Raw genomic sequence first — 22,811 nt, 5'->3', positions numbered from 1 at the left:
AGAGCACATGTGAGACCCCACAGGCTGCCACTAGTTTTTAGACCTCTCGGTGCTCATATTGTGCCTGTAGATAGAACATGCACGCATGTATAATTAAGGAACACATATTATGTCCCCCAACAGTAGCCACACTCCACTCCTAATATGCTTCACTGCATAACCGGTCTGTACGGTGGCAAACCTAATTTAAGGGAAGCGGCCATTATTCAACGCATGTCTAGATCTGAAGTGAACCGAGTTGGGCCTACACATAAATGGCTTGAATGTAAATTGGACTTCAGCTTCAGCTACCTAGTGCATAGAGGCAATTACAATGCGCTGAGCTGCACTGCACTTTCTTTTCCGGTGGGGCTGGGGCAGCTTTTCAGGAGAGTTATGGTTATGTCCGTATCTGCAGGAGAATTGTTCGAAATTGTTCGGGAGTCTCCCAGACATATCAGGAGAGTTGGCAGGTATGCGAGTGCGAACTAGCACAATGTCCGAAATTTCGGTCGCCATTATTCAGTCACCAACACGTTGTGCTCAGCGTCATTTTGGGGCAACTTCACGTTGCCCGTGGGTGATACTTTCTAACGTGCTTGCTACTGCACCAAATGACCAACGACCGCACTCCAAAAACTGAATGATTGCAAGTTTCTTTTCAAAAGTCTCGTACTTCCTGCACGTAATCACTGCCCTCATTGGCACAGACATTTAAGGGGGCAGCCTGGTTCGGAAAGCGATTTTTCTTTTGTTTCTCAACCAATCTTGATGAAATTATCCCCTTCAGGCGCCGTGTGTCCACAAACGTGAACACCAACTTTAAATTCGCGCAGTTCCAAACACAGATCGAAAAATGTGATTTGAAAAGCGCGGGCGAACGCACGTTTCCTTTCTGTATTTGACAAGTGGCACCATCGCCCTGAAGACATTCGAAATAATTATCAGAAAGCGCGGGAAAATGGCGGCTTCAAGCTTCTATGGCGCGAGCCGTACGTAGCTCTTCGTTTTTATTTGTTGTCGTGGTATTAACATTATTAAAAACCCCCAAAAGCCATTTATTTCTAAAAAGCAATCTTTCGTGATTGTCAAATACTATCTTTTCTTGGAGTACTAAGTGCAAGAGTGCCCTACGCAACTACCGAAAGTTACATCTACGTTTGTGGACAGGGCACCTCAAAGCCGCCTTTCCGAGCGAGCCAAGCCGCCTTGTATAGCAAAAGATGCCCCTTGGCTAAAATAATAATAATTTTTTAGGCATTTCTAAGCATGCGGTAGAAAGATGAAAGGTCTATGAACAGACTGTCGACGAACTTTTAGCAAAAATTCAAAATGGCGAAGTATCCAATGCAGATCTCTCGGATGATGAATGCGCAGAGCAAGACTTGGCGCATACGGTGGCCCGTATGCGCCACCGTTGGCGCATACGAAAGGATGATGGTGGATTTCTCATCTTGTGTGTTTTGCACTGAGCAACAGCTGGTTAGAGTACCTCAGGAACGCAAGCGCTGAGAAGCTCCTACAGAGAAACACCATGTACATTGTGGCGTTCCAAGCAGACATTGCGAGCAGCCTGATCACTTACAACAAAAATGCTCCAAAAAGCGCGGTAGGCCAAGGAATGACAGCTGCAAGCCCGTTGTCAAGAAGGCCACACCGCAGTCACTTCCACCCGCTGCCATTAGAAGGTATGAGAGCTACGATCGCTGGCACATGCGCACTCCAAATGCTCAGCGTCACCTCCGCGAGGGATGCGCCGCGAAGAGCCGAATTGAATTCTCTGCCGAAAATGTCACGTGTTCTTAAGCCTGTCGGCTCAGAATCATTGCTTTCATCTTTACCACGCAAAGTAGATTGCAAATGTTTAGAAAATCAAGAAAAAATTGCACGAAAAATGTTTTGCCCCCCTTACCTAGCTAAGCGAACAGTACAACACTTTTTCCAGGTTAAGGCCTGTCCACAAAGTGGACACCACGGAAAACAATGAAAAAAAAAAAAAAAATCAAATTTATGTTTCCATCTTTTCATGGCTCTTTTATGGAAGCATGGAGAGCCGAAAATGATGTTAAATTTATTTTTTTTTTATTGCCAGATTTAATTCGCGCCTGAAGGGGTTATGCATACTTCAGTCTTATATGGCGATTTCAAAAATTATTTCATTTATCGGACAGACCAATTATTACCGGAGTTAATTACACACACATGAAAATCACATACCACTGTTTCATGTCTCTATTGTACTTAATTTTAATGTGTGGGTCAATAGCCCAAGAAGAGAAGATTGCAACAATGCAAGCAATTTTTAAAAGTGGTCAATATAAGTGCCATAATAATACATGAAACTTTACTTTTTGTAATGTGGGAACAACTTAGCAAGAAATAGAACAAAATAATTAAATTTTTAAGCCAGTATTCAGAAATCTAGTTGAATTAAAGCTTTTATCATGCATTCAGCTTTCTGCTACAATAAGAAAATTCGTTCTACCGGCTCCGGGTGTTCAGATACCTCTTGCAGATTGCAAGAAGTCAAGAAATTCATTTCAAGGAAATCTCAAAAAACTAACAAGTCAGGTTTTAATTAAGGAAAATGACAGTTACGTATATATTTACAAAGGGAAATGGCTTATAGCCACCAGGAACATAGTCTGATTGCTTATTCGCATCAAAATGGCGCTTCTTCAGTATTCCTTGAAGGCTGCAGCACGTTTGCAAGCAGAATCTGTTTCCCACTGCTCGACTTTCTCGTCCGTGCATTTGGAACATGTGGGACTAGGGTTCAAGGTGAGCTCTTTCAAAGTTGCTGTGGAAGTCCTTGCATTGCCAGCCTTGAACATCCTCACTGCCTTGGCCACTGCAGCTTCAACGGCAAAAAGGGATGCGTGCCTCTCCTTTGGTGCTAGAGACCATACGATAGAGTGCAAGCTCTCATTATTATTTTGGGCCTTGCCCCTCTGGCAATGCTTAATAAGCTATCCACACGTGAGGTGGCAAATTACGGCAATGAGGCAGTTCAGGTGCTCTTCTTGCTGCAGCCACATTTTGCAGCACAAGCTGTTGGGCACAGGCTGTGGTTTGAAGCAGTATTAGTATTCGATGTGATATGGTAGTAAGGTGGCCAGTACTGCCTTCTGTGTTGCCTCTACGTCCCTTTAATGGGATTTTAGGGCCCCACCACAATAGTAACTTAGTTTGGTGACAAGGTCTGCAGTCAGCTTCCCCTTGCCACCAAGGCTATCTCCAGCAGTTCTTTTATGTTTTGAAATTCAATTGCGCAGGGCTGTGCCCCTGCATTTTCGGGTGTCCGTTCATGCAGTCTCCCTTTTTCAACTTTGATGCAGTCCTTCGTGCAAAGTTAGGAAATGTGTGGCTATCCCTGTTGCAGAGCATTACCGCAGGCCATTTTTTTCTATTGAACTTTCGAAAAGGCTGCCTGGACTTGCATCTCACTTGTCAATGTTTTTCTAGCATATGTCCTCCAAGTTGGTAGGCAGGGTTATCCAACTTTAGGCCTTGCTCACAACCAGCACAAAAATTGCCAAGTACAACAAAATCGACTGTGAGACATGTAAAAATTTGATGACTCCTACACCAATGTGTAATGAATTTCCACGCATCATCCCCGAACCGTCAAATGACACCGTGATGTTGCCAGCATTTCCTATATGAAGTTCCTCATAGAGCTGTCGGACTGACTTCGGGCTCTCGGTGGTGACCTTTTCGGCGGCACGCATTGCCGCAGGCCTAAGCTTCTTCGCATAATTTTGCTGCGTTTTCTCGCACAGACCACGATGAGAGACGGTCATGGCTGTAAAAACGTTAAGGGCCGCCTGCCGGTTTCCCGTACTCTGCATGGAACATGCAGCCAAAACATTTGAAACAAAAGGTTATTTTTCGCGCCGCCACTTACACGCAGTGAGCTACATGCCGCCAACAAATCACCCCAATTACCACAAGAAAGTGAAGGCTTCACGGCAAAGCCATATTTGCGCTTACTTTTATGATAGCAACATCGTCGCCGCAATCTTTGCACTGGCCGAATTCCATAAGCTCATTCAACGCGTTGTTACGTTCGGCGACCAGCGGGGCAGCGTGCTTGAAGGATATTCTGATCGCCTGTGACGAATCGCTTCGGGAGGCTGAGAAACGTCCCGCCGGGAAAGATCAGCGGCGACACCAGGCCTATACACCTCTCAAGGAATACGTGTCGCCCGGGCGCCGACCACGACAATAGGAAGAGGAGACTCTTAGAAAAGGTCCACTACTACGACGCTTTCTCACAGCCGCTCGACAGACCAGCTGGCCACCACGGCCATTCTCCAAACCCGTCCATGGCTGGCCTACCACGCTTTCTCACGGCCGCTCGACAGACCAGCTGGCCACCAAGGCCGTTCTCCAAACCCGTCCATGGCTGGCCTACCACGCTTTCTCACGGCCGCTCGACAGACCAGCTGGCCACCAAGGCCGTTCTCCAAACCCGTCCATGGCTGGCCTACCACGCTTTCTCACGGCCGCTCGACAGACCAGCTGGCCACCAAGGCCGTTCTCCAAACCCGTCCATGGCTGGCCTACCACGCTTTCTCACGGCCGCTCGACAGACCAGCTGGCCACCAAGGCCGTTCTCCAAACCCGTCCATGGCTGGCCTACCACGCTTTCTCACGGCCGCTCGACAGACCAGCTGGCCACCAAGGCCGTTCTCCAAACCCGTCCATGGCTGGCCCATTCCAGGAACAACTGACGCGTCAAGTCTGGCACGAGGCCACCTGTCTACGAGCATCCCCTTCTTTCTGTGGGGGAGTGAGCAGTGTGTGCCCGACGGCACTTCTCCGAAGGTGTTCGGGAAACGAAGGCGACGGGGGATTATGCGCACCCTCGCATAATCGAGAGTCACCCCTCTCATCGAGGGGTGACTCTCGACGCTCCGATTAGAGGATGGTGGAACTGCAGTTTGGCAAGAGGGCATTTAAGAGGACTTTTGACGGTTCTCTGGTGTGCTTCGACCCAGTCTTGCTAGACTGATGAGACGTAACGTCTCGTTCTCACACTTCTGATGTAAACAGTGTAAATAAACCCAATACTCTTCGTTCTCGATAAGAACGTGTTCCTGACTTCAACAACGTCTTCAGCGTGGACGAGGCGGACAACAGCATGGGCCAGCTACCCTTTAGGATATGCCCGACTCCAACTCTCACAGCGTCCATAAAGACGATAGTGAAGCGCGTCTCATCAACTGCGCAGTCTTCTGCATCGGTGGCAACACCTAAAAAGTCTGACTTGCGCTTCGTCGCCCCATGTGCCGCGAGCTCCCGTAACCTTTGCTTTGCCCTCATCTTATTTTCAACGCAGATGCGATGACTGCAGCATCACTGTATCGCGGTGGACACAGGCACTGCCAGTAGAAGTATTGGGGGCGTTGCTGGGGCTTTGTTCTGCATGATGTCGCCGACTTCGACACTTGGCATGCAATTTTTGTTGTCCTCGCTGTGTTCCAGCGATGTTCGTTGCTTCCTGAAGTTATCTGCCTCCGACTCCTTCTTTTCCGTATTTGTGTCGCACACGAGATGATCCAGACATCACAATGCACTTATCTGCTGACTGTGGCTTGCCCAATATGGTGTCCCGCACACGTCGTGGACTGCCGCAAACATGTCTGGCCAGGTCTAGCAGACGACACCAGCCAGCCTGACCAATTGGAGGGCGCAGCACAGTCATGTGCAAGCAGTGGCCAATACGATTTCGCATTTCGCCTCTTGCGCAGTTTTCTCTGTACAGCTGACGGGCAGACAGAGATGGCGGCGGTGACGGGAATTTGAAGTCGGAGCATTGCTCTTTCAAACGAGAACAAAATGGCTGCGATCAGAGCCGCAAGACAAATTCGGCGTGTTGCCGAAATAATACTATTTTAGGTGGCAGACTATGCGCGAATTCCACTCATGCAACTATTTTTAATGCTTTATACACAATTGCTGAGTGAGAAACTGGTGAACAAGTAGAATCATGGTTACACATTTCAAAGATTGTATTTTTAACAAATCGATTTCTTTGTCACTATTTCGCCTCAAAAGCCCAGCTGCCCCCTTATGACAAGGAACAAATGCTCGACACATGCAAGTTGCACTATTTGCACGACAAACAGCCTTTACAGTAGCTAGTGGCTTGGCTTGTCCAATAGTTTTAGCATGGCCGGCGACCATGCGGGCACTGTATCAAAACAAAAGTATTCTTTTTGCTTGACTCCACGACCATATTAGCATACGGTGTTGCAGGAGGAGTCCATATTATAGAACAGCGCTCTGTAACGTGTCCCAAATTTCGGTCAAATTTAAGCATTAAGTTGATGGGGCCAGGGCAGTGCTGCAACATTGTCCGAATAGTCGAGCAAGTTCAAATTACTGGTCAACGACTGAATTTAAAAATTTTATCACCGTTGTTCCCGCGTGTCCCATTTCTTCATAAAGTGCAGCTTGTACTGTTTTTATACAGCTCAGTTTTTCCATGGCTAGTTTTGAGTTGCACAGCCTTTGCTTCCAAGATCACCTAGAAAGCGTTACAAAGAGAGCAAGCGATCACACCAAGAACAACAAAAATCAGAGTACGCACCGGCCAGTGTGTGTACTCTTTCTGAAAACATTGAAAGAAAGCGCACCATTGCTCCTTTATATCAGCACATCCAAAAGAGGTAGTTTCTGGTCCACCTCCATCATGAACTGAATTGAATCCACTTGATTTATATGCGTGATGAATGCTTACAAAGCACAGCGCTTGATCATGTAAAAACAATCATCAACGTAGCGCAGCAAAATTCTTCATGTTGGGCTGAAAGAAGCAAGTGTGCAACTTTCCAGCCCCTCCATTGTCAGATTCACAGCGGTAATCAAGATAGAGGCACCCGTTGGTGTGCTGTTGACTTGCTTGTAGATGTTCTTATCAAAATAGAAGTAGGTGTTGACCAGGCAAAAACTGAGGAGCATCTTGAGGTCAAAACATAGGAATCCTCCCCCAGTCTTAGGCGCGCTGCTTGCGTCACATGCTAAAACCTACTTAAACAGGCACTGCTACATTTACCCCCATTGTGAACAGGGCTACCCCATGGAAGCCAAAACATCTTGCCTTTTGAAGTTTTACTGTATTTGGTCGGTGAACGTTTTTCTTTTGTCATGTCTTTCCTTTTGTCAGATGGGCTTCCAATGGACTCTCGATTACTTTAGGCAGTATAGCTTTAGGCATAATTAGTGGTGAAATTTTTGTACGTGTACGTAAACTAGACTGTGCCTAATGGGCCCCTGGCATGTGCACCACTGCCGACTACAGACAGAGGCGACTAATGAGCGCAGCCTCTACAGTGATGTGAGCAAGGGAAACAGGTGTCATGCGGAGCTGCCCAACTGCTCGATTCGCACTCGTGTCTTGTACCAGCCAGACACTCGTTTCACATTTGTGTCTGCTCGTGTCAGCTTTCATTCCAACTGTTTTTGGCTGGCTTGTGGTCTCGTTCTCATTTGTTTAGAATGGTTTGGTTTGTGATTGCTTTCACAATGATGAGTCAAACTGAGGTGCCCTGACTGAAAGAGTTTTGGAGATAGTACGCCAATAAAGGTTCTGTATGACAAGACTGATCCTGAATACAAGGAATACAAGGAAGACCAAACCCAGGATCTCCTCCCTCTTGTCATTTTAACGCGGCAACACCACAGCACACCAGCCCGCAGCACACCAGCATGATTATGGTCCCAGTGGCAAAAATGTCGTCATCATCATCTAGCATGACTCGCATTAAGAATGAATGGCAAAAAATGTGAACACAACACCGAGCTGTCAGCATATGAAGGAAAGAGTGCGCGACATCTCGCCCCTACCTGCAGAGTAAAAGAGCAGGCGAGATTTCTATACTGTCACGTGACTGCCGAGTTGGCACACCGCTGGTCGGTGTGGACGCACTGCAGCAGCAGCGTTTTATCACTGGCAGCACGCCACATGCGTTTTTCTCCACTGTGGCCATGCCTTGACATGACCACAGCTCCCTTGAGGGCACATTCCTTTAGGGTGTCGCCCACTCCATGAGTTCATGGGTGCCCGTGTGACACATGTCTCTTCTGCTAAATGTTTCCAGTCATTCTTCACACGTGCTACATTTATTTGCTCACACTTACACTTTCTTCCCCACGCCTCACACATTTCACCAGTAGCATGTCCTCACCCTCAGCATATGTGCATCACATATGTGTCTCACATATGTGCACACTTTGACTCATCATTGTACAACACTGCGTTATCTAATGGTCAAAAAACGGGTTTCTCAACAACTCACCAGTAGCTCTGAGACACACGCAATAACAGCCAATGCTTCCAACATCAAAAAGACAAGCACTCACCTCTCCATCACGCCACATGCGATGTTCATGGTTCTTGTACAGTGTGCGCTTTTTGTTGCCACCGTCTGCAAATTTAACCAGTAGCGGCTCCTTGGACCCTGTACAAAACAAACAGACACAATAGTCAGCTGTGCCTAAACCAAACATCAAGTGGGAAAAAAGGGTCAAATGAATTTCACAGACGCATTCTGCAGTACTTCTCAAGTGAGGTCACTTTTCAAGATTCAGTGCGAAAAGAAAGAACAGACAGGAAACCTGCCCGTGGATGTGCTCTGAAATGTGTCGGCAACCAGTGGTGCGTGGAAGCAACAATGTTGGTAGCGACATCTTGTGACGCAAAGTTTAACCAAAGAGCACACAAAGCTGACACTGCAGCAACCTACCATATTCTAGTCAACCATGTTCCACCCCTTGGGCTTGGTGAAAAAATGTTGTCCGCGGATAGCGTACGCTGCTGCGAACATTTCAGCCTAGCTTTGCAGTCGTGCACGATGCGTGGAGCTCACAAGCGGAGTGCAAAGTCACCTTTCTTTCAAACGCTCTCTTTTCAACCGAAGCCTGCTCCTTACTCTCTTCTGGATGCCTTATTTCGTCACATAGTGGATTCCCATAAGCGGCTCCTATTCGCTAATAGCGGACGTCAATCAAGAAGATAGCCTGGTCAGATCACCTGCACGTTTGCGGCCGCGTGCTCACTCCTGGCCGCTCCTGGTTACACGCCTTGGCAGACTATTTGATAGCACTTCAAGAATGCGCAAGTTCGATGTGGCTACTTTCCGTCGGTCAAGCTGGCGAAGGACAAAGCCGGTTCGCACCACTTGGCATGTTCACACTGGAGCATTTGAGTGCGACGACGTGCTCAAGCCTTGTCGTGCATACAGCAAAAGCTGCGCACACGCACTATACATGTAGCTGAAGTTCGCTACGGAGCGTAGATACCACGGCCGCCGCAAGGTGCCGCCACGAGTCCACTGGCTAAGCACACTGCAGCTCGCGCAGTGCGTCTAAGTTAACATCCAAAATCAAATTTGAACTGTGTGCCACAGTGACATTTAGAAGGCGGAGCCTTGTGGGCACGCCCCACTCGGCCGTAGCCTTAGCAGTGCAAGGCATTGAAGAAGGAGCGCAACTACCGCGAAAGCCATGTTTGATTGCCAATAACTCCGCTTCTACTGAACGCATTGAAGCACTTTTTGTGGCAAAGTATTTCTGAAACAGCCTGCTTCAACTTCAAATTCCTTTCTCTACTTCGATAAAAAGTGGTTCAGGGCCCTTCTTTAGGAGAGGATAGAGGGCTAAAATCAAAATTTTCAACAAAAATATTAACTTATAATTTTGCTTGTTCTGGAATCCTATACTATAAAGAAGTCCCTCACCAAGTTTGGTTATTATTTGCGTGATAGAAAAGAAGAAAATGACCTTTTTTTACCCGGCAGAGCACACATTTCTAGTTAAAAGCGCCTACAAATGCCGTTTTCAAGATGTGGCCGTAGAGCGGCAAAGGAGCCTAACGTGGAGTTAATGCACTCGTTAGAAATTTCTTTTGCGCACTTTTTTAGTGGAACATGAGAGACCTTCTGTTGACAGTATTCGAAAATACACCGAAATAAAAAGAAAACAAAGGCACATTTTTGGCCATGGGGAGTCGTCCGGATAACCTGTGAAACCGGAACTGAAGCTTGGAGTGATGAGAAAGCAACTTGTGACATTCAATTTTTCTAGCCCGCGTGGTCTTGTGCACAGCTTTGTTTTCATTATCATCGGTGCTGGTCAGCTTCAGATTTCTGCGCTAGCTAGTTTATTGTGATGGTAGGTGGTCAGCACTGTGGTGGACTATGCCCGCCACGAAGACTTCTGACGGGACAAAGCTTTGAGAGGCAAAAAATTACCGCAAAACAGAATCAATAGACGATATGCAAAACCTGCACGTGCGATTCTCCACACACCTTCTTCAATGCAACTAAGATGGCGTACCTCAGGCTAGAATGGTAGTTGAAGTATCAACATGGGGGCCAGTGACATTTATTACTGCCATTGTGTGCTCCCCACACTGCCCTAATGTTTCAAAACACCAGTCTCAGCTATAACAGCACTGCTAGCAGGAACGTGGCCATCTTGGCTATGGAAAGATAGCTCTGTGTTTGAACAGGATTGCTCGAACGTGCCACCGTTTGCGTGACTGTACACGGAAACAATTAGGCGTTCGTGTCCAGCATGGGGTAACTTGATATCCTGTCGCGCCCATTGGCATGATCTATTAGTGTGTGAAAGTTGCAATGAATGCCCTTGTATTTATCTGCACTACATAACTATCGTTCCTTTGCTCCGGGAGCACATTTGAGATCCCACACGTCCAGGTGCACAAAGCCCGCCTTTTCCGTTGATCGGCATGGCCAGTGGTTCCAGCAGTCATGATCGCAGCACTCCCAGTTTTCAGAATTGTCGATAATGACGACTGCGCGAGCTCGTACTTCTTTGAGTCTTGCAAAACTTGCAGCTTCGTCTCAAGCAACACAACTTTGCACTACAAACTGGGTTGTCCCACTGCTTCTGGGCTGCTTCCGCGCTCCCGGAGATCGAGAGAGATTGTAGAAAGGGCGGGTGATACCTGCCGCTTCGCTTTTCTTTTTCACTTTCTTTTTTCCTATCTCTCTCTTTTCTCTGGACGCGTATGGAGCACGATCGTGGGTGATGCGAATGCAAAGCCGCTGGCGTCATATTGTGGCATGCTGCACCAACTCACAGTGCCTTCTGTGGCTTTTGCAATCGTCGTGCAGGCAGGATACACTGTGCAGTAATGGCAGCAGATGCGAACTCACGCAGGCAAACTTTTCGCCCTGTCTCAGCATTGTTTATGTAAGGGGAATTCAGCAACGCAAACGTCAAGCTCAGTGGATGAAAAACAGTCCAGAATGCAAAATTTTCTTTTTTTTTTTCATTTTTTGAAAATACCTTTTTCATATATATTGACACGTATACATGTTTATCTTTCACCGGTGGCCGCTTTCCACCGGCTAAGAAATGTTAAATGTTATTGCTCGGCGCAGGACGCGCCTGTATCGGAAATTTCTAGAACGTTATCGATGCTTCTTTCCATTGCCTGTTTTCACCGACGCTTATGTTATCTGATTGCATGACCGACGCGAATTATCTAGAACTTTCTGGAAGACACGCGGGCATCAGGGATTAATCTAGAACCTTCGATGACTCAGGTATAAAAGCCGACGCGTTTCGCCGCTGATCAGATTTCGACGATCGCCGACTGTGTTCGCCGCTATCGTTGTGCTTCAAGTGTAACTTGCTTTTGTGGGCACAGGTTCGCCCAATAAAGAATCAGTTTCGTCATTCACAGTTTTAGGACTGTGCTTCATCGTCACTACTACGTGACATCTGGTGGAGGTGCTTTTATGTCCTTGTACCGGACCCCCCCGTCCAGCCGTGAGCCAAGCCCACACCGTCTAGAAGACGTCGACGCCTACCCCGACCAGCGAGCTAGTCGCAGGCTACTGAACCTGCCACCGCAGTACGAACCCCTACCTGAGAAGACCAAGAGGACAAAAGTCATGACCTCGGCAGCAGCTACCGTGACAGCCCCTGTGCCAACATCTGCGGTCGTGATGCAACAATCCAGGGAGCCGCCGACTTTCCGCGGTTCGCCATGTGAAGACGCCGAAGACTGGCTGGAGGCATACGACCGGGTCGCTACGTTCAACAAGTGGGACTGCGACGAAAAGCTGCGCCATGTTTACTTCTCTCTTGAAGACGGCGCCAGAACCTGGTTCGAGAATAGGGAACGTTCACTAACAACCTGGGACCTCTTCCGAGCCGCCTTCCTGGACACCTTCACGAGCGTCGTCCGTAAAGAAAGAGCTGCAGCCTTGCTGGAAAACCGTGTACAGCTCTCGAATGAGAGCATCGGTATGTACACTGAAGAAATGACTCGATTGTTCCGGCACGCCGATCCAGCTATGCCCGAAGACAAGAAAGTTCGCTTGCTCATGCGGGGAGTTAAGCAGGAGCTATTCGCCGGACTGGTACGGAATCCACCAACAACAGTCCAAGACTTTCTCTCGGAGGCTACGACGATCGAGAAAGCACTGGACATGCGCAACCGGCAATACAATCGCCGTTCGACGCCACACTACGCCGAAGTCCAAGGACTTTCCGACGACCTACGAGACACCATCAGGGCGATAGTACGCGAAGAGCTGCGGAAGTTGCTACCGTCGTCGCAGCCTCAAGTTGCTTCCATCGCCGATATCGTGCGGGAGGAAATCCAGCAATCGCTGGGACTTCCCGAATCGCCGCAACCCCAGCCGGAAGCGATGACATACGCCGCCGTCGCCCGTCGTCAAGGCCCCCCCTCCGCGCTCGCGCTAGGGCCCCGTAACGCCGCAATTCCGTCGCCCAGCGCCGCCGCCGCAGCCAGCACGCCCGCCCGTCGCCCAGCGCAGCTACCCGAGAAAAACGGACATTTGGCGCGCCCCCGACCACCGCCCGCTCTGCTATCACTGCGGGGAAGCCGGCCATGTCTACCGCCGATGCCCATACCGCGAAATGGGCCTACGAGGGTTCCCCGTCAACGCGCCGCGTCCCGATCGAGGTGAACGACCGCGCGACATCGCCGACTACCTCGCCGGAGCCCAGTGGCAACCACGACGATCCTCACGCTCGCCGTCACCAGGCCGCTACATCTCGCCGCATCGCCGTCAGTACAACGGTCCCACCCGGGGCCGATCTCCCAGCCCTTACCCGGGAAACTAAAGGCAGCAACCGATGGAGGTGCGGTTGCTGTACGACGCAATGCCGAAGATCCTCCGACGCCGCCGACGACGACGATTCGCGATTCATCACGACGAGATATCAGCACGCCGCCTAGCAACAGCCTTGACAGCACTTCGCCGCCGAAAGAAGACCTTCCGACGCGACGTAGCAGCAGCAGAGCAAGCCGACGCAGCCGTGATCCGACGCCACGAATTAACCGCAACGCCAGACGCCGTTCTACCGATCTAGACGTGCTCATCGATGGCCATAACGTCACCGCTCTCGTCGACACTGGAGCCGACTATTCCGTCTTCAGTGGCCCGTTCGCCGCCAAGTTGAAGAAGGTGAAAACAGCCTGGCAAGGACCCGATATCCGGACAGCGGGAGGCCACGTAATAACGCCGACTGGAATCTGCACAGCGCGAGTCACGGTAAACAACCGCACTTACGCGGCGAGCTTCGTAATCCTGCAGCACTGCTCCAGGGATGTCATCCTAGGCATGGACTTTCTAAATCAACACGGTGCAGTCATCGACTTAAGGTCCAAGTCGATAACGCTTTCAACGCATAACGCGATACCACCGGATACAAGCATAAGTCACCATGCCTTGAATGTGCTTGAAGAACAAGTCACCGTTCCGCCTCGCTCCAGCGTAATGATTTCCGTCGGTACCGAAGTGCCTACAGACATGGAGGGCGTCATCGAGGGCGATCATCACTTACTGCTCGACCGTGAAATTTGCGTCGCTAGAGGCATAGCTGAGCTACGTGCAGGGAAAGCAAGGGTGATGCTCACGAACTTCAGCCCCGAATACAAGCACATTAACAAAGGCACCACGGTCGCCTACATCGACGAAATAGTACAAGCCAGCAGTGCGTTCGCCTTCACGGATTCCAGTGCACCTGCAGCGACGACTATAGTACCTGAACCAACTTTCGACGTCAATCAGAACCTTCCCAGGCACAAGAAAGAACAACTAAAGGCTCTGCTCCTGCAATACGAGGACTGCTTCTCGTCGTCGTCAAAAGTTCGACAAACCCCTGTCGCCAAGCACCGCATCATAACCGACGAAAATGTCCGGCCACTCCGTCAGAGCCCGTACCGAGTTTAGGCGCGCGAACGCGAGGCCATAAGGCAACAAGTCGACGAAATGCTACGCGATGACATCATCCAGCCGTCCAAGAGTCCGTGGGCGTCCCCCGTGGTGTTAGTGAAGAAGAAGGATGGAACCCTACGTTTCTGCGTCGATTATCGTCGCCTCAACAAAATCACGAAGAAGGACGTATACCCCCTCCCACGGATTGACGACGCCTTGGATCGACTCTACAACGCAAAGTATTTTTCGTCGATGGACCTCAAAACCGGCTACTGGCAAATCGAAGTCGACGAGAGGGACCGGGAGAAGACTGCGTTTATAACACCAGACGGACTGTTCGAGTTCAAGGTCATGCCGTTTGGTCTTTGCTCGGCGCCTGCCACTTTCCAACGTGTCATGGATACAGTGCTGGCAGGCTTGAAGTGGCAGACTTGCCTCGTCTATTTGGACGACGTCGTTGTGTTTGCCTCAAGCTTCGAGGAACACCTCCGGCGCCTTGAAACAGTTCTTCAAGCAATCAAGACCTCCGGACTCACGTTGAAGCCAGAAAAGTGCCGCTTCGCATATGAGGAGCTCTTGTTTTTGGGCCACGTCATCAACAAGTCAGGAGTGCGCCCCGACCCTCAGAAAACTGCGGCCATCTCCAACTTTCCTCCGCCCACTGACAAGAAGGCAGTGCGTAGATTTCTTGGACTGTGCGCCTATTACAGGCGCTTCGTCAAGAATTTTTCACGGATCGCTGAGCCACTGACGTATCTCACGAAGGCCGACGTCGAGTTCAAGTGGGAGACGCCGCAAGTCGAAGCATTTGAAGAACTGAAGCGACGCCTGCAATCGCCGCCAATACTTGCGCATTTCGACGAAAATGCCGATACCGAAGTTCACACCGACGCAAGCAGCGTAGGACTCGGCGCCGTGCTTGTGCAGAGGACTGACGGACTAGAAAGGGTTGTAAGTTACGCTAGCCGGTCGCTATCGAAGGCGGAAGCAAATTATTCCACAACAGAAAAGGAGTGCCTCGCCATCATCTGGGCTACATCAAAGTTTCGCCCCTACCTCTATGGCAGGCCCTTTAAAGTTGTAAGCGACCACCACGCCTTGTGTTGGCTAGCTAACTTGAAGGATCCTTCAGGTCGCCTCGCACGATGGAGTCTGAGACTTCAAGCATTCGACATCACCGTCGTTTACAAGTCCGGGCGAAAGCACTCTGGCGCCGACTGCTTGTCTCGCGCCCCCGTCGAACCGCCGCCACAGGATGACCAGGATGACGACACTTTCTTGGGACCCATCAGTGCCGACGAATTCGCCGAACAACAGCGAGCCGACCCGGAACTAAGGAACCTTGTAGACTACCTGGAAGGCAAGACCGTCACTGTGCCGAAGGTGTTCAGGCGAGGATTGGCGTCGTTTTTCTTGCAAAACGACATTCTCCTAAAGAAGAACTTCTCGCCTCTCCGAGCCAACTACCTCCTCGTGGTGCCCTCAGCATTGCGTCCAGAGGTTCTGCAAGCTCTCCATGACGATCCAACGGCTGGACACCTCGGTTTTTCCCGCACGCTCGCGAGGATACAAGAAAAATACTACTGGCCTCGCCTCTCTGCCGACGTCGCCCATTACGTAAGGACATGCCGAGACTGTCAGCGACGCAAAACACCGCCGACAAGGCCAGCCGGACTTCTACAGCCGATCGAGCCACCTCGCCGACCGTTCCAGCAGATTGGGATGGACTTACTGGGGCCTTTTCCGACGTCGACGTCCAGGAATAAATGGATCGTCGTAGCTACGGACTACCTCACCCGCTACGCCGAAACAAAAGCCTTGCCCAAAGGCAGTGCTGCCGAGGTAGCCCGATTCTTCGTTGACAACATCCTCCTGCGTCACGGTGCCCCAGAAGTCCTCATCACCGACAGAGGTACTGCCTTTACGGCAGAACTAACTCAAGCCATCCTGCGATACAGCCACACAAGCCATCGCCGGACCACCGCCTACCACCCGCAGACGAATGGCCTCACCGAGCGCCTAAATAAGACCATCGCCGACATGCTGGCAATGTACGTCGACGTCGAACACAAGACGTGGGATGCCATCCTTCCGTACGTGACCTTCGCATACAACACGGCCGTGCAAGAAACGACGCACATGGCGCCGTTCAACCTGGTCTACGGAAGGAACCCGGCAACGACGCTTGACGCCATGCTACCGGACGTCACCGACGAAGAAAATCTCGACGTTGCCACCTATTTGCAGCGTGCCGAAGAAGGTCGACAGCTCGCCCGACTGCGCATCAAGAACCAGCAGAGGACCGACAGCCGACACTACAACCTTCGACGACGCTACGTCGAGTACCAGCCCGGTGACCGTGTTTGGGTCTGGACTCCGATACGCCGACGAGGACTTAGCGAGAAACTGTTGCGTCGCTATTTCGGACCGTATAAGATAATCCGACGTATTGGCGCACTGGACTATGAGGTCGTGCCAGACGGCATTTCGCAATCACAGCGGCGCCGGGCACGACCTGAAGTCATCCACGTGGTGCGTCTTAAGCCTTTCTACGCCCGCTGACGAGCTTATAGGTACTTTGTTACTTTGTTGTTTTGTTCGTTTATTACGCGTGCTTTTGTTTTCGCTTTCGTGTTTGTAGCATCGGGACGATGCTTTTTAAGGGGAGGGTATTGACACGTATACATGTTTATCTTTCACCGGTGGCCGCTTTCCACCGGCTAAGAAATGTTCAATGTTATTGCTCGGCGCAGGACGCGCCTGTATCGGAAGTTTCTAGAACGTTATCGATGCTTCTTTCCATTGCCTGTTTTCACCGACGCTTATGTTATCTGATTGCATGACCGACGCGAATTATCTAGAACTTTCTGGAAGACACGCGGGCATCAGGGATTAATCTAGAACCTTCGATGACTCAGGTATAAAAGCCGACGCGTTTCGCCGCTGATCAGATTTCGACGATCGCCGACTGTGTTCGCCGCTATCGTTGTGCTTCAAGTGTAACTTGCTTTTGTGGGCACAGGTTCGCCCAATAAAGAATCAGTTTCGTCATTCACAGTTTTAGGACTGTGCTTCATCGTCACTACTACGTGACAATATTTCATGACGACGTTGTGGAATAAACAGTTGAAAGTAGTGCCCGTCCTATGTCTGACCTTTCTTTTGTGCCTTGGCTCTTGTTTGCACTTTAAAACGTTTATCAAGTATGCACGAACTAGGATACATAAAGTTCTTCTAAAAACTTGGATTGTTGAATCCAACATGCGATCATAACATATCATTACATATGTGCTTTTTCTCTTAGCCCTAATGCATAAGTTGATACTTTTAAGCCAACTCATTGTTCTAACCGATATATCATTATACAGTAAAACCTCAATAATATGTACCCGCTTACGACGTAGTTATGGTTAACACATAGTTGCTACAGTTCCCCGGCTGAGCCCCCACTGAAACCAATGTAGTGACGGACCGCTTACGGCGTAGTGGCACGTAGAATGCACACCAGTTAGCACATACCATTTTCACTAACTCACAGCATGGCGTGCTGCGCCGCAAATGCGTTTGTTTTTGTTGCTTTTGAAAAAGAAACGTGGCAACCGAAATTCATTCGGTACTTTGAGGTACCGATCAACGCTGCGTTTCGACGGCGCCATGTTGGTAATAGAGATTAGGCTTCCTCCTCTAGATCGGGTCGCCAAACGCGGAGAGCGCAGCCGCAGCGTAGCTAAAAGCCCCATCGCCGCAACCATCACTCTCGTGTTGTGACCTGCCCATACTGCTGCTGCTTCACAACTGGATTGCACGTGTCATCGATGTGCTGTCGTGCGTGGTCGTTCAGCGGCGACTGGATATTTTATCGCGCATGACTTCGTCCTAGGAGTTTTGCTTGCATAGTGGTGTCGTTCATGGTTGCTGATCATCGACAGAATATTTCGCCGGGTTTCGTCCGGAGAAAGGGAGCAATGCCAAAGCCTGGGCAAAAGAATCGCGTAATATGTGTGAAGGAAAAGTTGGACATCCTTCGTAGTATTGAAAATGTAACTACGAAGACCGCCGTCGCGCGTGCGTGTGGACTGCCTTTAACAACAGTTTGCGGCATATGGAATGTACGAGAAAAGCTAAGGAACGGTGCTGCATCCAACATTAAGAGGTGCCGCTTGAGGGGATCAGCCTTTCCCGAGTTTGAAGAGGCTTTGGTGTTATGGTTGAAAAAAGCCAGAGCGCCGAACTTGCCAGTCAGCGGCCCCCTACTTGCCAAAATATTTGCTAGTCAAATGAACTGCAATAACTTTTCTTGCAGCAACGGTTGGCTAGCAAGGTTTAAAGTGTGCCACAACGTAAGTGCGAGGGTGGTGTGCAGAGAGGCAGCACATGCGGACCACGAAGGTGCCACAGAATGGCAGAATGGGCCGCTGCCGGCGACTCTAGCCAACTACGCCATGGAAGATGTCTTCAACTTGGACAAGTCGGCACTTTTCTACTGACTTCTGCCCAACAGAACGCTGGCGTTCAAGAGCGAAAATTGCACTGGTGGCTAGCATGCCAAAGAAAGGCTGACGGTTGCTTTCGTGGCCAACGCGATAGGAACCCAAAAGCTACCACTGCTTGCTATCGGCCGGTTTGCGAAACCGAGGTGCTTTAAAGGCGCCCACCTGCTCTCGGGTGTCGTATACCGAAGCAATACGAAAGCGTGGATGACTTCAAAGCTTTTCGAAGAATATATCCGGCTTCTGGATTGCGGGAGAAAAAAAAGTTCTCCTTGTGCTCGACAATGCGTCGGCACACATTGCGCTTGATAACTTGAGCGCAGTCGAACTCTTCTTTTTGCCGCCGAACACCATGGCGCTTGCGCAGCCCCTCGACCAGGGCATGATTCACTCAGTTAAGCATTTGTGCAAAAAGAACTTGCTGTGCAGAATGCTGCTCGCAATGGAGTGCGGCAAGACGTACTCCATCGACATGTCAGGTGCAATACACCTCCTAGCCTACTCGTGGCAGCAGCTGGAGTCTGCCACAGTGGAGAATTGCTTTGCTCGAGCAAAGCTCGTTGTGCGCCTGAGCACTGGCGAAAACAAAGAGACTACCGAAGACTGCGACAGCCTGCACACAGAGGTGTTGAAGCGTCAAGGTAGTGCCGAGGCTCTGCAGTTTGAATCCTTCCCTGACCTAGACAGTGACGTGGAAACATCTCCTGACCTAACAGACAGTGAGATTGTTGCCGCTGTTGTGCCTTGTGAAGTTAAAGATGACGAGAATGACGATGACGGTGACGTCGAAGCGGATCCGGATCCAGGTCCGTCTCTGATGGCAGTTGGTGACGCCGTGGCTGTGATGAGGGCATTTGCCGAGAAAAAAGGCCTCATGCCGAGGTTGGCCCGTGGTCTCTCCGAATTTGAGGATGCTGTTGTCGCTGCAATGCCTCTGCGGCGGCAACTGACACTAACCGACTTTTGGTCAATTGCTTCTGAATAAAACGAGCTGTGTGCTTGAACATTACTCATTACTTTTTCTTCACTTTTGAAAGGTAAGTCGCAGCTAATTCATGGTTTTCTGTTAAGGTGTATAACCGGTTAGCACGTATTTTGCCCACGTCCCCGCCAACTACGTATTAACGAGGTTTTACTGTATATCATTTTACTGTTATCCAGTAAGACCTCATTAATTCGACCCCAGTTTATTCGGAAAATCGGATAATTCGGACTCGTCCTCTGGTCCCGGCTTTATTTAATGCAATCAAGCTCTCGTCAATTCGGCCGTATTTGAACACACCTCTGTTAATTCGGACAACTCTCAGAGCTCGGCGAGCGCAGGGCGACGCAAAAGAGCAAAAACGGCGCTAGCGTCCAACTGAAACGAAGCGGCGGAGTCTGCATCGCCATAGCCATTAGCGGAAATCGTACGTGAATGACAGCAATGCCAGAATGCTTCATGCCGATTTGTGCCTTTAAAGCCTCTATTCTTGCATTTACCACCGTAAGAACACCATGTTGGCCGTGTGCTTTCATAACTACGCAGGTGCCATCCATGATCGCATCGATAGCCACTACGGTTTCGTCCACAGCAGTTGCGGCAAACAGTAGTTCTGTTTTGAATCGGTGCACGCGTCGGCCGCGTGTCTTCAGAACTGAAAGATAGCCGTCCATGATTGCATTGATAGCGGCCGCGGTATCGTGCTCAGTTGTTGCGGCAAACAGTATTTTCGTTTTGTCTTCGTGTGCGTGTCTGCCGCATGCCTTCACAGCTGCGTAGTCGCCATTCATGATCACGTCGATAGCGGCCACAGTATCGTGGGCAGTTGTGGCAAACAGTAGTTTCGTTTTGTGCCAGTGCGCGCATCGGCCGCGTACCTTCACAGCTGCGTAGTCGCCATTCATGATCGCGTCGATAGTGGCCGCGGTATCATGCGCAGTTGTTGCGGCAAACAGTATCATTTTGACAAAGCTGTCGGAGATGAAGAGCACAAGCTACATCGTGATGGACGGGCGATCTGCTGACGACCAGCTCACTGGCAAAAAAAAAATAATCAGGATGAGCGCGCCGTCGTGAAAAACGTGTCTCAGATAAAGGCGTGCACTGCGACCTCGCTGCAAAGGAAGTCGCAAGGACATCGCCGCTGCGAGAGCCAACCAGTCACGAGAATTGCAGCTTCCGCACAGCTTCTGAGTGAAATAGAAACAGGATTTCCTCATTCATTCAGTAAATAAAAGCATGTTGGAGTAGTAAGCACTGGTTTTTGTTTTCTTGATACCCTTGATAATTCGACATATGGTTAATTTCGACATTTTCTTTCAGTCCCGTGAAATCAGAAGGAACAAGGTTTTACTGTATATAATGAAATAATGTATGTAATGAAGTAAATGATATCGGCATGTCTGCACAGTGCAAAAGACGAAGACTGAATGAAGAACACAACACAAGCGCTAAATTCAACTGATCTTTATTTGCGAAAACGTCAGAACTATATACTATATTACACATAAGCAAAAGCATAATGCATAATGCAAAACAACTTTTGCATTATGTCACACACGAACCCCTATTGCATCACAGCCAGATACTTGAAGTCAGTGCCTCTGTTGTGTTCTTCATTCAGTCCTTGTCTTTTACGCTGTGCAGACATGCCGATATTGAATCACCAACTTGCCCAAGCTTCCACTTTATCGAAGTAAAATGAAATTCCCCTTGAAATCCCCATAGAGAATAGAGATTTATGTATTTAAAACCTCGTTTTAACGCACTGAAATTGCCTTGCCAATGGTTATAACGAACTAGATTTGTCTCCAAAAACATACTCGACCGTTGCGCTCTGAGCACATCGCTTTCCGCGGGGTTCGGCACGCCACGGCAGTTCAACACTCCCGCGTCCCCATGTTAATTATGTTGTCGAGCAACACTGGTCTTTCTCACAGCCGCGCATAGCTGCGCACCTGCACACAAGCAGCAGCTCACTATCGCACTTCTTCACTAACCTCTATCTCTTGCGCATGCCTGGCTACGCGAGACGTGCAGCGGTGCAAAAGATTAGTGTATTCACTTCCCTCTTTCTCCACGGTGTGCCGCGCAGGCAAGCCACAGTTGGGCCTGGCCTCAGAGATCTGCCCGGTGCAATATCGAGGGTCACGCCCAGGTCATCCATTCACTTCTCCCTGTGGCGCGCCGCGCGGCCTGGCAGCTGAGCGAGGCCTCTGAGATCGCATGGGCACTGGTGCAATCTCGGAGGCCACGAGCCGACCGAGTCAAGCCTGCACGGCGAAGTTCGCTTGCCTCGTCGATCACAAAGCGCAGCGCTGTTTTGTGGGCCACATGCCGCTCGACCGCGACTAGCCAAGTGAAAAGCGGATGTGACAGACCATCACAACGGAACAGAAGGCAGCTATAGAAAGGCTGTCGCGTCAGGTTTCAAGTCGCGTGTTGCGCACGTCGAAGATTCTTTTGTTGTTTTATACAAATTTCACCGCATGCATGGCCTTGTAGCAGTTCCACGGGTCGCAAAGCCATCATCTTAATTTGATATTCACAACTGTGCACCCCATTGGGCATATATTACATTAAGTGGCAATAATGGATATAACAAAGTGACTACAGCTCCCCCTTCAACTTCGTTATAACGAGGTTCAAGTGTACACGAGATTCCTTAAATGTGTAATGAACACACCTGCTTTTACACTCCCCCCCCCCCCCCCCCCCTCTGGCATCAGAATGGAGCCGCTGCGCGTGCAAACTTTCAGAGGCTACTTGCCCCAATCGACACCAGGGCTTTATGCACATTCTATGCCAAAGCAACACCAACAGAGCCAAAGTGCACCTTTCAATGAGTGCCTGAAAAGAAACAAAGTAAGCCGCGTGTTGAGTCAGTCTGCTACATGATGCAAGGCAAGAAATGAGAGTAGCAGATGTGTCGTCTACTCATGTGTGCTTCACTTCTACCCAGCAGACGGATTTCATTAGCAGTTTCACAATTTCACCACTGCTGCAAAACGTGCCGGTAGTGGTAGTCCTTAGTAGGCTGAAGAGCAACTATGGTAAGAAGTGAGTTGTGTTTATACCACGACGAAGCCCCTTCAGATTAAAAGGCAGGGAGGTGAGAATAAAGAGATT

The 22,811-nt window shown here is 49.7% G+C and overlaps 1 protein-coding gene across 5 annotated transcripts in view; it reads right to left on the bottom strand.

The window, feature by feature from the left end:
• LOC119441332 (RNA-binding motif, single-stranded-interacting protein 1-like) overlaps positions 1–22,811 on the bottom strand; it is a 116,773-nt gene that overhangs the window by 32,095 nt on the left and 61,867 nt on the right. For all 5 annotated transcript variants that reach the window (XM_049661160.1, XM_049661158.1, XM_049661162.1 and 2 more), the window contains exon 5: positions 8,350–8,447. In XM_049661160.1, coding sequence (XP_049517117.1) covers positions 8,350–8,447 — 98 coding nt within the window. The remainder of the gene's footprint in view (positions 1–8,349; positions 8,448–22,811) is intronic.

The sequence above is a fragment of the Dermacentor silvarum genome, chromosome 2, assembly GCF_013339745.2.
Source record: "Dermacentor silvarum isolate Dsil-2018 chromosome 2, BIME_Dsil_1.4, whole genome shotgun sequence".
Classification (NCBI taxonomy): domain Eukaryota; kingdom Metazoa; phylum Arthropoda; class Arachnida; order Ixodida; family Ixodidae; genus Dermacentor; species Dermacentor silvarum.
This window is presented reverse-complemented; position numbering and strand designations above follow the sequence as displayed.